At 43.4% G+C, this 14,013-nt stretch overlaps 1 protein-coding gene across 1 annotated transcript; it reads right to left on the bottom strand.

Annotated features, from left to right (window-relative positions):
- Positions 1-893: 893 nt before the first annotated feature.
- On the bottom strand, positions 894-6,453 carry LOC147880233 (uncharacterized). The gene is made up of 3 exons (XM_087370382.1): positions 5,042-6,453; positions 2,163-2,824; positions 894-1,924 (listed from the first exon to the last, which is right to left on the bottom strand). Exons 1-3 carry the CDS (start codon positions 6,043-6,045, stop codon positions 894-896), a joined length of 2,697 nt encoding a protein of 898 aa, XP_087226508.1. The 5' UTR covers positions 6,046-6,453.
- Positions 6,454-14,013: the final 7,560 nt, after the last annotated feature.

Raw genomic sequence — 14,013 nt, 5'->3', positions numbered from 1 at the left:
TCGTTGATCATCTAACTTTAACCATATCATATTGTATCAGCAAACACTATTTGGGAATCTCCCAAGTACCACTTTCAAGTAAAGGGTTAAGATTTGACCATGTGGCCAAAACTTGAACCCTTATTTGAATGTGGGACTTGGGAGGATTCACTAATATGGTGTTTAGGATGGATTCCATTTTCAAGTAATGGGTTCAGATTTGACCATGTGGCCAAATCTTAGCCACATTGGGAAGTCCCAAACTACTTGGAAACTCCCAAATTCCCTAATATAGTGTTAGCAATGGACTCCACTATCTTTACTTCAGATAGTGGATGTCATGTCAGGACTGGGTAACGCCTAACATGAAACTCCTAGGTTCACCATGATTGTTCAGGTCAGTTCAAGGCTCATTCAAGGGGTGCTCCTGATTGTTAGTGCACGATACACTAGGGTGTAGTCGACAAGTGGGGTATCGAAGACGTCTATTGCGATCCATGCCTAACACAACAATCGCGAGTATAGACGAAACATGAGCGGAACATATCCAAACAAAGTGAGAAGTCAAGTGTGTGTGCGTGTGTGTGTGTGTCTGTGTGTGCATGTGTGTGTGTATGTTCAACTCTTTTTTTAAAGAAAAAGTGTGTGTGTTCACGATTAGCAAAAATATAAAGTCCTTGATTTATATAAGTAAGCCAACATTTTGTTTTCTTGGGGGACAGTGAAGTACGATATTAGAAGAATATAATATTTGAAGAACAAGAGTGCAAGCAAATGATTTTTTGAAAGGTGATGGGCTATTAAAAGGCAAATTTTGTAGGAAAATCTCCATAAATTACAAATTGAAAGAGAGCTTAGGTACTCCTAGTAAAATGCTATAAGCCCTAGAAGGTTTCAACGAATTGAGATGCATTTTATCGGATCTCCCCAATTGAGATGCATTTTATCGGATCTCCAGTATGCTCATCCACTGTGACAACTTGGGTGGAGTTACAATGTAGAACGTCTTGACCAAGTTTGGCCCCTGCAGCCTTGAGACCCTTCATGGTAGTGATTTGATTGAAGAGATTAATCACAGGCAATTTTGATGGAGGAGGCAGCTTTTGATCAGGTAACAGTTTGCTGAAATCCTCGAGCATGAGGGGGACTTCAAAGTCTTCTTTCTTATGAAAAACGACGTTGTCCGATGCATTTATATGTGCCCCAGGCTCCATATGATTTGTAGAAAAGCTTGTTTGATTGGGAAAATTGGGGTATAGAGTGACATAACCACGGACGTACATAAGGTCAATTAGAAACTTCTTCCAAGAAGCTTGCCATCCGTTTGTCCTTGAGTGTGGAATTTGCACAGGATTCTGTTTCGCGTCTTTGGTGTATCTCGTCGCCATGTATTTAGAAAATTCCCTCCAGTGCTTGGGAAAGAATAATCCTCCCCAGCTGCAGGGTAGCTGATGCAGGTAAGGGCTATTGGGATGCACGTTCTTAAAAAACTCTGTTGCATTCCACATGGGTCTCTCTTTAACAACCTCTATCACCCTTGGTGTATGTAGAGCTATCGACAATAGCTCTGGCATTGGCGAATGCGGGCTGTAGTGATAAGTGAGCAAAGAATACTTTAGCCACAAATAAAAAAAGGGTGAAACTTCAATATCGTCTTCCAGAATAAGGCCAAAGTCATCATCAGCAGATGGATACCAACTCTCACTAACAGCTCTTATAAGGCCACCTTGGATAGTTCGGCGACGAACAAGCTTCTGCCCATGTGGCCATTTGAAATTATCAACGAGCTGCAGGCTTGCTCTGTCTACTTCACTATCCATGTTAAAGGAGATAGGGATATCATCCCCCAAATAATGGGCTTCAGAAATTGATTTCAACAGTCGTTGCAGTGATGCAGGTCGATCTTGAGTCACAATGTTGATTGAAATTCGCATCTTATTCCATTCTGCAAGTAGCACCCACAGTCAACGAGGCCACATAAATACATGCAGCAAACAATCTGAAATAGTAACAGAAACTTCTGCCAAACATTTGTTTTCAGTTTTTCAAGTTGACTCTTTCAATTTGACAATCAGCCCATAAATACAGAGAACGACAAAGCTTAATTTTTTATGATAGCTTCAGCAGGAGGGTTTTGTATGCTGTGATGGTCAAATTGGTAACGCTTTAGGAATAGATCTTACGTTCTAAAGCTGAGGACTTTAAATCAGCTATCCATAGGCTTTGTGGAACAGAGGTTTGAGGTAGCCGAACCAGAGTGGTACTGTGTTGATCCATTGCCAATAGTAAGGCATCACGAACATTTGGATGCAAGTCAGTCACAGTAAGTATTACAGCTGGTGAGTGGATCTTGATCAGACCCTTAATTGCAGGAAGGATCTCCCGTATAAGAGTCACATTATACGTGACTGGGTCAACAGGACCAATTCCAAGGTCAAATATTTTGAATCGACGTTGATAGCATGAGTTTGGTGACCATCCCAGTAGTAATGCTGCCTTTTCACAGGGACAGTGGACTCCACCTGCAACAACCACATGAGCTTTCTTTCCAGGAGTGTTGCGGAAACGCTTAATTAGAGGTGCAAGCCCTACCATCTCATTCAAAGAGTGTGCATAAAACAATGCATCTGACTGCTGAGGATACATTCTCGCCCATTGTGTGACAAATCCTTGGGACATTGCTTGCCACCATTGACTATCTCTCAAATGAACAACATCTTTGTGGATAACGGTCGTCTCTGACACATATGCCAATCTGTGCTCAGTGTCACCCCAGGTATCCTTGTCCTGTGGATCCATTGGCATTACAAATGATCCTGCACCCTCATACTTTTGCAACTGATAGCTGCCAAAAGCAAGACACTGAGATATAGAGGATGCTGGCGAAAACAGTATTTTTCAATACCTAAAAGCTTGATGTAGTAGAAAACCTTTAAACTTATGCATGCATAGATCTTGTTAGGCCTCACAAGATTCTAAATTCCTTGATTGAGCCCAAAACCCCAACTCACACGCAATCGATTAACTTCATAATGTACATTCAAGTAAAACATTCACATGAGAATTCATCATAAAATCACGACTTCGAGTAGAAATGTAAAAGCATCAATTTAGGATTGACAAGGAGAAGAATTACAACTACTCAACATCCCCCCGCCCTCTCTCTCTCTCTCTCTCTCTCTCTCTCTCTCTCTCTCTCTCTCCTTCCTCTTCCTGTTGCCACTGCCATTGATACCTCCCTGTCTCTCTCTCTCTCTCTCTCTCTCTCTCTCCTTCCTCTTCCTGTTGCCACTGCCATTGATACCTCCCTGTCTCCCTGGAAGACACAAACAACAAAATGAATCATACCTTAAAAACCACCAACAAACACACTCACCCAAGGCAGCCAACTAATTGCAGCAATCGCAGCAGCAAGTGGGAAGGCAGCATTGGGCAGCACAGCGAAACCAGCAGCAGCAGGGGAGCTCAGTGGCACTAGCAGCAGCAGGGGAAAGAGTATTAACAGCAAGCAGTGAGCGGGAGAGCTTAAGCAATATGCACAAAACAAAAGAACTGGAAAGGGGGAGAAGGGAGAAGAAGAGGACAAGGAGAAGGCAAGGGGAGCAGAAATGAGAGGAATTGCAGGGAGAAGGCGAAGGGGAGGGGAGGAGAAGCAGGTCAAGGAGAAGGGAACAGGAGGAGGGTTGAGGATTGAAGCAGCCACAGAGATGATGAGGATAGAGGAGAAAGGATCACCACTCTCCTATAATGGACCTCTGACCCTCAAGGGAAGAAGTAATAGTGTAATACATAGAGTCAGTTTATGATGACAAAAAGTTAAGGATTGAGAAATTCCCAGTGGGTTGCTGATGTCCAACCCCAAAACGTGTCCAATTATTTGTCTCAACCTCAAAAACCTGAACCGAGAAGGCATGCCACCTTCTGTTAGCCAGGATACCATATCTCATCATCAGTTGGCATGACAGAACGGTAGAAGAACTGAATGACAGTTCAGGCAACTGGTACTTGATTGCTCTAAACACACATTGATATAACCCACCGTGGTGTGATGGGGCAAACGTACAGAGCTCTTTAGCGAGTAAGCAATTTTGGGGGACACTCTAGGGATCCTATGTACACCAGTGAGTCTCTTTAGTGCGTAGGTCAGATAATTGTAAGCCGTCAGGGCATTTGTAGGCCACTATGTCCAGATGCAAGCCATTTAGTCCATAAAGGGGTTCTTCCTCCTGGCATCGTACTGACCATTCTGCCTTCCAGAACTACCCTAGTCTAGCAAACTATGCAGCATTAATTGGAGCTGTATTACAGACTTATGGGTGGGTCTTGCCTCCATCTAATACATTGAAGCACGAGCTAGATGTTGGACCATAACCAATAGCCCACTTTGTGGCTATGTTAACAGGTTCTGACATTGGCATCTGTTTCTTTTCTTCTTCTTCTTCTCTCTCCGACTCACTCGCTTAACCAACAGTCCACTCTGTCTCTGTTAATAGGTTCTGGCATTGGAGTCTCTCTCTCTCTCTCCCCAACTTAATCCCACCTCAATCCATGACTTCATTGCAGAGTGGCTAGCTTGGGCAACTTAATAGAAGATTTAAATCAGTATCTAAGGGCAAAAATGGGCCTGAGTACCTAATTCGATGTAACTGCCCAGAACTATGACTAACCAAGTCTTGCCTTCAACCAACACCCTGGTAAGGATGTTATTTGTGGCACCGTGAGACAGCTCTTTTGATACAGACAGCCTCTACTTTTGACCGCACCTCCTGTTTAAAAATTGAATTCTTTGAGGTGTATACATTATCGCACATTCAAATTCTTGTGCTACTGCTGCCGGTAGCAATTTCTTCTTGACATGGTCAACTTGAATATAGCAACGAAGCTTTTGTTCTGTCACATATGCCCTTCAAGGCAAGGGAATATATCGCTCCTCAAAAGTTCTAAGTTCTGAGGCAAGTCAATGATCAGAAAATCGCAAGATTACGTAGACATATCATGTGGACATTGAGCGGTCATGCTGCCAAACAGATGTGGGAACAATGAAAATAGTCAAAACACTTACCTCAGATGAAGATCTTCACCGGTTGCAAATGTGAATGGAGTTTCCGTAAACAATGTTTTCAGTAATGCGACAGGAAGAAACCAAGAGCTCGATAAAAAATCAACCTCCACGGCATGCTCCACTACAATTTTGTAAGCAGGATCGGGCAAATATAAACCAGCTTCTCTGATCCCATAGGTGCGGTAACTGGGAAAGCTGAAATCTTTCTTTCTAAAGGGAAGAATGCGGCCAATGCTTCCTAGCGCAGCATGGCCATACTTTGTTGTCCCAGCAGCGTGCGTCAGAATCTGTAGCATCTTCTTCCCCGGGAGCATGTCGTCATCTAAAATGTAAACGTAATCAGCTTCGTCTGCTTGTAGAGCAAGCTGGAATCTACCGTAATATTTGAAGTCGTAGGTCGAGCCGACGAAGGAGATGCGAGAGTCATTAAACGCATCCACAACAGTCCGCAGAACTTTCTCATTCGGGCTTCGGAATGCTAAAACCCAAAGACGATGAAAGGGGACGGTTTGCGATAACAGCGCCTCAATTTGGGCACACAGTGTCTTTCTTCTGAAATGATTTAGCAAGACTGTGACTTTGGGCGGAGCTGTAAGAGAACGAGAAGGCAGGGACAGTAACTCTTTTAATGTCTCGCAGCCCCGCGTTCGCTGTTGGAATTGTAGGATCTCCCTGTAGAAATTCGCTTTCAGAGACAGCATTCGGGAGTCGTTGGAAACCTTCTGTTCAAAGTCTATCTTCTCATAGACGCAGATAGTTTGTTTAGATAATGGACTAGAGCCTTGAAAAGGAACATAGAAGGGGAGCAGAAAGCCTCGCCAGTGCTTCGTGATTTCGGAAGTCCAGGAGGTGTCTGGTCCCGTAATTGTAAGGTCGACTTTTGGCGTCATGAAGTAGAGTAGGAATGTTGCGTGGAAAGCAAACAAGAATTGCAAGCATGTAAGGCCCGCTGCTACTCTAATGTGCTTACTGCGGCCCTTCCGATTCCTGCCTTCTAAGTCCATCTGGAGACTTGTGTTGCACCAACTTACAGAGAACGCTCCCTTCACGACTGCGATCAGGATGGATGCGGAGGACTATCGGAGAGTAAAGGCACCACGTATGGCACAATCCGAGGCGATCGGCATGGTGCATTAACCAACTGCGAACGAAAGAAAGGCGAAGCGCGCAGCCGAATGAGCAGTGCAGGAAGGTGCTGACTAGTTAATGTAATGTAGCACGAGCTCGCTACAGTCTGGACATGAACGCGAGTCACGCAAGGCGGTTGCGAGAAGGTGAGCTGGGTGGTGGGCAGATGGGTAAGTGGGTGGTGTGGCGAACGGGGAAGGCGATGATCGAGCAATGTCACGGGCAAGGCATGTACAGATTCTGCGAGCAAATTAGAGGTAGCAGGAGGGGAGGCAGGCATGCTGAACTTGGGCGGGAGGCGTGGGAGCGGTACTGCAAATGGCCATGCAAGCGACAACGTGAAGGAGCGATGAATGCAGGAGAAGAAAAACGAGAAGCTAGCCTCGTTACGTGCTATGCTGAGGGGCAAAGCTTTATCGATCGAATCGTAACTACGGAAGGTGTGCCGTACTTGTTACGTAGCTGGGTGCATGGCCATGCATGAGAAGAGAAACGAGACGATAGCCTCCTGCTTACGTAATTACGTGCAATTACCAGTCCATGCAATGGTTCTCGCCAGGCTTTATGAGCCTTTTTCGATGCAATATTCCCTACAAAACCGCATCCCTTGGGGGTTGTGGCAACTACGTCGGCTGCAGTTTGTTACGTATTAGGGACTGGGAGTAGTAATAACAGGTTGCCGATATTTTGCGCTTCATTTAATTAAGAAGACAACGCTCAGGTCGCGAGAGAAGATGCGAGTTTAGGCTTAGTGCACACAGAGCCCTAAAATGCACCACTCTTGGTGAGTTTTGAAGGTTGGCTCAAATTTCGAGGCCCAGTTGGAGTGCCATTGGTGCTCCTTTATGCAACTCATTTTTTAAAGGTGCCATTTTGAGCACGAGTGCTCTATTTCACCTCCAGCCAATAGGAGGCCAGCATTTCAAATTGAGAGTGGGTTGAGAGTGGGTTAAAGTGCCTTCAATGCTCCAAAAAGCGTACAGATTTAGATGGGTAGGCCAATGAGAACTTCCCACCTCTCAAATGCAGAGCTCCTTGAAAGTACTCAGACCTCTGTCCAACATCTAGTAAATGCTCCACCAACCACTATTAAATGCCAAAGCCTCTTTGAGTAATTTATGTGTGTGAACAAAATCTTGTTGTGCCACTAGTTGCGCATTTGTATCTCGTGTGCACTGGCTCTTATAACGAAGCGACAATAAGTGCCAAGGACAAGCAACAACCTTTAGTTGATGCTGTGCAGCTGCATGGGCATCTATTATTCTATGCAGAAATAACTTTATCACCATTGATGAGAGTACAAGGGTATAGCCCTCGAGAACGGAAGAGGTAGGGCTGTAGAGAAACAAGAAAGGGACAAAAAGCGAGGGCTATAGAGAAGGGGATTCCCAAGAACAAAGGAAGGGGAGGTAGGGAAGAAGGAAACAAGGGGTGCTATCCACATCACTAATGTTCGTAGCCAAAAACTACTTAAACAAGCTTTACAAGTACTCTTGAGCACTGCCTTAGGTCTTGCTAAATGCAAATGATCGTGAAGATGAATCGATGATTACTTTACAGCTCTTGCAATGGAATCTTGTATGTAGAACCATTGGGAAAACTTGAGTGCTATAATGCAATTGCTTGCAAATGCAAAGCGATGTGCAAAGTTTGTGTGTGTGCATACGTGTGTGTGTGGGGGGGTGTGTGAAAAAAAAGAGAGCACATGATGTGCTCGATAGCATTGTCTTCATTATTTCAAAAAATTTAGCTTTTATGTAGCATTGGAGTATATCAATAGAGGAGGATAATGCTATGAGTTGAGAGAGAGAGAGAGAGAGAGAGAGAGAGAGAGAGAGAGTAGAATAGAAAGTAGTTAACCAAGGCATGAGGTGTCCAAAATCTATTAGGTTGACACTTTTTTGCAAAACACTTAGTATAGGGCCATTGTCTACTTGGGTGTAGCAATTTTTGGTAAGGTTTAGGGACTTTTTTTGTATATAGGTATCTTGTATAACCCATAACTTATGCATTGCTCAATGGAATTTGGCAAACTTTGTCTTCAAGCTGTAGTACATATTCCAAATTGAACATGAGAGCAAAAAATTATGGAATAAGGATTTGGAACGAGACTGTTAAAGCATTACAAGTTCTATGTTGCATGTGAAGCATGCATCCTGAAGACTATAAGATATAGCAATTTATTCAAAAACATCAAATTTTTATTCTATACATACATGCAACCGAGTAATCATTGAAAAGTACACCACATGACCTTCTCCTCAACCCAAGGACATACCTAAATAAGAACGTTAGGCATGGGTTAACGGGCCTGCAATGTTGTGCTAAAGTGATGCATACCCATTTGAGGGCACGCTCCATAACTTTTTTTTGATTTGTGGAAAACCAAAATGGATTGAAAATTTAGAATCTAAACTAGTGGGACTACTGCATGGTGGTCTTAAAACATTGATAGTTGTTCGTATTCATATCTAGATTCACCAAAAAATGGAAGAAGTTAGAAAAGTGTAATTTGTGCATGTGAAAATATATTTTAATAAATCCAACACTATTTACAATTTTGAATTGTTTATTTTTCCATGCACTTGCTTGCTATACGGCTCATAAGCATGCCAAAGGTCATTGCATAAATTCAGAAATGAAAAGTAATATATTGTTATTTTCTAATGGTAAAATTCAGAAATGAGAAGCAATATACTTGTTATTGTCTAATATGTGAAGTTGATATCGTCACGCTAAACTAGCCCGATGGTTGAAATTGTGACTGTCCTGAACGTGTCCTAAACCAGCTGGGTGGTGGACTGTCCTAAACATGTTCTAAACTGGCCGATGATTGAAATTGTGACTGTCCTAAACTAATGCGATGGTTGAAAATTGTTTTGCTTCATTATATACTTTGATTAGATTGTGTTTTGTCTTCTTTTAGTAGTAGCAAAAAGGGGGCTGATGTTTTTATTGTTCCCTCCCGCATGTTGGGTCAGTAGATGGGTTGTATCTCAAGTTTATGTCAGTCTCATTTTAATTATCTAATCGAAATATTTGAGTTCATTGAGCCCAACCTTCTCATTCTTCAGTCTCATGTTAGTTGTTTAATTGAAATCTTTCATCTCACATTAGTTGTCTAATCGAAATCTTTCATGTCACATTAGTTGACTAATTGAAATCTTTCAGTCTCACATTAGTGATCTAATTGAAATATTTCATCTTACATTACTTGTCAAATCGAAATCTTTCGTCTCACATTATGGTCTTTGGCATGGATCAAAGGACCCTATCTAGTCACATAGCTAAGAAAACATTGCCCAAGTAAACTTTGGAGAAGATTAACAATTCAGTAGATTACACACAGATTACATAGATTACACCTCAAAGACTCCTTTCCTTCAGATTACATCTCAAGGACTCCTTGTTGAGCTCCCTGATAGTAGGCTCGGCCCTCCTTGCCCCTTTCCAGAATGGGGTTGGTTCCTTCCTGCAGGGGCCCGACCCCTCCCTTCATGCCGATTTCTCTTTCCTTGATTTGAGCTTTTTGGTTGTAGGCTCGTCCCTTCTTGCTCCTTTCCTGAAGGGGGCTGGTTCCTTCCTTCAGGCTCCTTTTCCTCGCAGTCAAGCTTGGTCTTGGCCTTCTTCAATTTGAGCTCCTTGTCTTTGGTATCTTTTACCCAAATGGCGAATTGAGCTGCAGCATCTACTTTCTCGTCGTAGAAAGCTGTAGCAAGCAGGCACATTTGATCTGTCCATGGCTTGGGCAATGGCAAATGGCATTCTCTACATAGCCATTTTGTGTGCACAAACACCCCAAAGAAAAAAGCGTGCATAGGGTGGTAGCACGCAAGCCAATAGATACAGTAGTGATGTATGATGAGGGTATGCCAAACCATGCATTTTGCACCCTGCTGCATAGGAGGATAGGCATCCGATTTAACTATTGCAGCCGTCAATACCACAGTCTTGGTTTCTTCATGATGAAGTTGCTTCTTGATTCCTTCCTCCCTCATCCTTGGATGCTCTCCTTCATCTCCTCCACTCTTTGCTCACTCTGTGCAATAGCTTCATCTGAATTGCTCAACATTTGTTAAAGTTGCTTAAATTGCTTGAAAACATCTTCATGGGCCGTTTCCTAGACTTCCACTCTAGTTTGAAAATTTCTTAGGACGATAGTTTGAAATTTTCTCAGGACGACGGACTACTTTTCATAACTATCGAAAGCCACAGCAAGCTCATGCACAGCCCTATCGTAATGTTATTGCAGTCTTGTAGCTTATTATTTGGACTTCCAACAATGTTTTGAAAAAACAAACGTCACTGTGGCTACTGCTGCAAATTGGTCCACTGTGGTTGCTGCAACTTGCTCCATCGTGGTTGCTCTTTGCATCCTTCCTAGCCTGGAAAGCTGCCTCATTGCCTTCTCTACCCCAGCTGCTCTCTACTCCATCCTTCCTGGCCTTGAAGCTCTCTTGTAGTTTTTGCATCACCTTTTTGGTTTTTGCATTCTTCCTTTTCAGCTCCTCCATCATCTGGTCTTTTCACTGTTCAATGCGTTCTGTATGTTGCCAGAGTTGTTTGTAAAGATCCTCCTTTTTTGCTCTCTAATCTTCAAGCTCCTTTTACATCTTTTCTAGCTCCTTGTCGCCGCCATGCTGTCACTTCTTACTTATTCGAGCCTATCTCGGAGCTCCTTCATGCGCTTCTCTGCTTCTTCTCTTCTATGCCTTTCCATGTCGATCATTTTTGTATACATCTAGAATACCCTATCTCTTCCACTGCTTCTCGAAAAAGTGTGCTTGCAAACTGCCTCCAGAAATTCCTAGAGCATTTTCAATCACGCTTTCATTAATGGTAATCTTCTGACCTTGACAGACTAGTTGCCCCTCCTTTACGCTCACCTCATGTACCAACTTGATGAAGTTTTAGAGAGCATCCAAATTGGGGTTTTGAAGAGCGAGAGAGGAGCTCCCATATGTCACGATTTTAAGATCCAGGGAGGAGGGGCTCTCACACTGTGCTGCAGAGGGGGAGGAAAGATTGTGTGAGGAGCTCCGGACTGTGCAGGGTCCATTACAAGAGGGGATAGAAGCTGCACGAAGAGTGCAAGGGAGATAGAAAATGGTCGAGAGGGATAGAAGATGAAACAGTGAAGGAAATGGAATAGTGGAGGCTTGAGTTTGCAGTTTGATTACAAGGGAGAAAGAAATGGTTAAGAGGTATAGAAGATGAAACAGTGAAGGAAATGGAATAGTGGAGGCTTGAGTTTGCAGTCCGATTGCAAGTCTGATTGCAAGGGAGAATAAAACGGTCGAGAGGGATAGAAGACAAAATGATTAAGGGAATGGAATAGCGGTTTGTAGCCTAACTACACTGTCAAGGTGAGAGCCAACACAGTGGTTATAGCCCAAATACACTATCAAGGTGAGAGCCACTGTGGTGATTGGCTCGAATTTTGATGAATTCAAGGCGGTAGTACTGACTTGCATGGTAATGAGTGATTAGAGATAGTGGCATCTAAGATTCCTAGCCACGTTTGTGGTGGCGGCTAAGACCCACTAGGCTGGCAGTTAATTATCAACCACAGTAGTGGCCCGCAATCACTCACCTTCCAGTTACCACGACCGGGCTTGCATGCATGATTACTACAAGTGCAATAAATTGCCAGTCACCAGGCTTGCATGCTCAGGAGAGTACTAGAGTGCATGGTAATAAGGGATTAGAGGTGATTAGGCTTCATGATTTACTTTTTTGGGAATTACTGCCTGGTGGTGGTGGCTCTCATCAGCCACATTTGTCATGGCTACGATTCCACTGGGTTGGTAGTTAAAATTATTAGCCACCGCTCACCGAGCTTAAACATGCATGATCATTACGAGTGCAGGAAAAATTACCAATCATCGGGCTTGCATGCTCGGTAGAGTGCTAGAGTGCATGGTAATGAGTGATTACAGCCACGTCTGTCGTGGCTACGATTCCACCGGGTACCGGCCACCGCTCACCTACCACCGAGATTAAGCATGCATGATCACTACGAGTGCAGTAAAAATTACCAGTCACCGGGCTCGCATGCTCACCAGTAGAGAACTAGAGTGCATGGTAATGAGTGATTAGAGCTTCACGATTTACCTTTGTGGGAATTACTGCCCGGTGGTGGTGGCTCTCACAAGCCACGTCTGTTGTGGCTAAGATTCCATCGGGTTGGCAGTTAATGACTAGCCACCGGAGTGGCGTGCTCACCTACTACATGGTGTCTGCTTCATGATTACCAGCCCGTTTAGGGTGGTGCCTAAGATTCCGCTGCAGTGGCCTGCAATTAATATGGATGGAACCCCGCGCTCTAGCCACCACCATGGTGGCTCAAACTTTATAATATATAAGATCCGTGGCATTTGGCATTTTACTACGTTACTCTCATCTACCCTTGCTCTACTACTTTGCTCCTCCACACCCCTTCTCCAGCTCTTTTCTGCCCCTGCTCTACTTTGCTCCATGCTCCCTCCTCCAACTCTCATCACTCATATGCTCCCCTGCTCATCTGCTGATCACCCACTAATCTTCAACATGCCTACTACCACCCCCCCTCGATGCTCTATGATCCCAATGTTATTTGCCTTCTCGTATAACATGATTGCGTTGCACTCACCTGAAGTAGAAACGCTAGCACTATGAAAGACCCTTCGTTCCCACACACTGACTCCCCCCACATTTGCATGTCACCACCTTAGATGACATGCTCACATAGGGCTTCCTTATGTTTGTGATGTATGGGTTCCCCCTAGATGTAGACGAAGGCCTCAGTATTTTCAGAGCAGAGTACTCTCGACTTATTGGGGGGGCCGTAATGTGAGTCCTGGCAATGTGCATGGTCTTCATCCTCTCTATCGTATCCTCCTTTGGATCCCTAAAATTTTTTAATGCAACAAGCTAGATTGGCAAAAAACTGAGTTGTACAAATTCCCTCTTGCTTAGATGAGGCTCTCAGCAATGGCTGGATGTAATATTTTGGCCTCTAAGGCTCTCAACAATGATCTTTTGGCTCACTGGATGTAATGTTTTGGTCTCTAAGACTCTCAACAATTGCTGAGTTTTTATTACATTTATGTAATCTCTTTTTGTTCAATTTGAGGCTCTCAATATGCATTGTTGTTAACTTTTATATTTGAATGGTTCTGGTCACTAGCTGTAATCTTTTGGCCTTTAAGGCTCTTAGCCAATTGCCGAGTGTTTATAAATGTAAGATCCGAGTAAGATCCTCTGTTCAATTTTTGCTCGGTATAAGTTGTTAATTTTTTATATAATCTATTATTGGACGTAGATGTACATTGTAATCTCTTTTGCTCAATTTTCACTCAACAAATTATACTTTTACCCTCATTTATATTTACTGCTGCAACAAGGACTAAAATACTAGGAAAGAAGGACTATAATTTTCTTAGTTTATGACCAAAATAGCGCTAAAATAACCACCGTAATGGTTGCATGGAGATACATCTAGAAAAATATAATTAAACAGAAATGGCATGTCGATATGGCCCTTGCCTCTAAAAGGGACCCCTCAAGGGCCATATTGTCAATTGAATTTTGCTCGGTTGCACAACGGAATACATTTTCCATGGTACACAAATATATAACTCCAAGAACTAGTGCGGTGGTGGTCATAGATCTCCTTCTATTTGCCAGCACGTTGGTCTTCATAGACCTCCTCTTGTAATACGTAAAAATAGGTAACGGATTTATAACTCCAAGAACAAGCGTGGTGGTCTCTTTAAGACAACCTTGCATTTTGGGTGATGACAGGTCGTCATGCCAAAGACTGTGCTGAGGCAATGCTCAGAATGATAGATTGCGTCTCATTA

The sequence above is a fragment of the Dipteris shenzhenensis genome, chromosome 32 (genome assembly GCF_047967505.1).
Source record: "Dipteris shenzhenensis isolate YYH24624 ecotype China chromosome 32, Dip_SZ_1.0, whole genome shotgun sequence".
Lineage (NCBI taxonomy): Eukaryota > Viridiplantae > Streptophyta > Polypodiopsida > Gleicheniales > Dipteridaceae > Dipteris > Dipteris shenzhenensis.
This window is presented reverse-complemented; position numbering and strand designations above follow the sequence as displayed.

Bases quoted from the DNA above. Each gene is read 5' to 3' on its own strand.
- LOC147880233 (XM_087370382.1), bottom strand. From the start codon at position 6,045: ATGGACTTAGAAGGCAGGAATCGGAAGGGCCGCAGTAAGCACATTAGA. The intron at 2,825-5,041 runs GTAAGTGTTTTG...TGCTTTTGGCAG, and splicing joins GGTGAAGATCTTCATCTGAG to CTATCAGTTGCAAAAGTATG. The intron at 1,925-2,162 runs GTAAGATCTATT...TGCTACTTGCAG, and splicing joins AAAGTCCTCAGCTTTAGAAC to AATGGAATAAGATGCGAATT.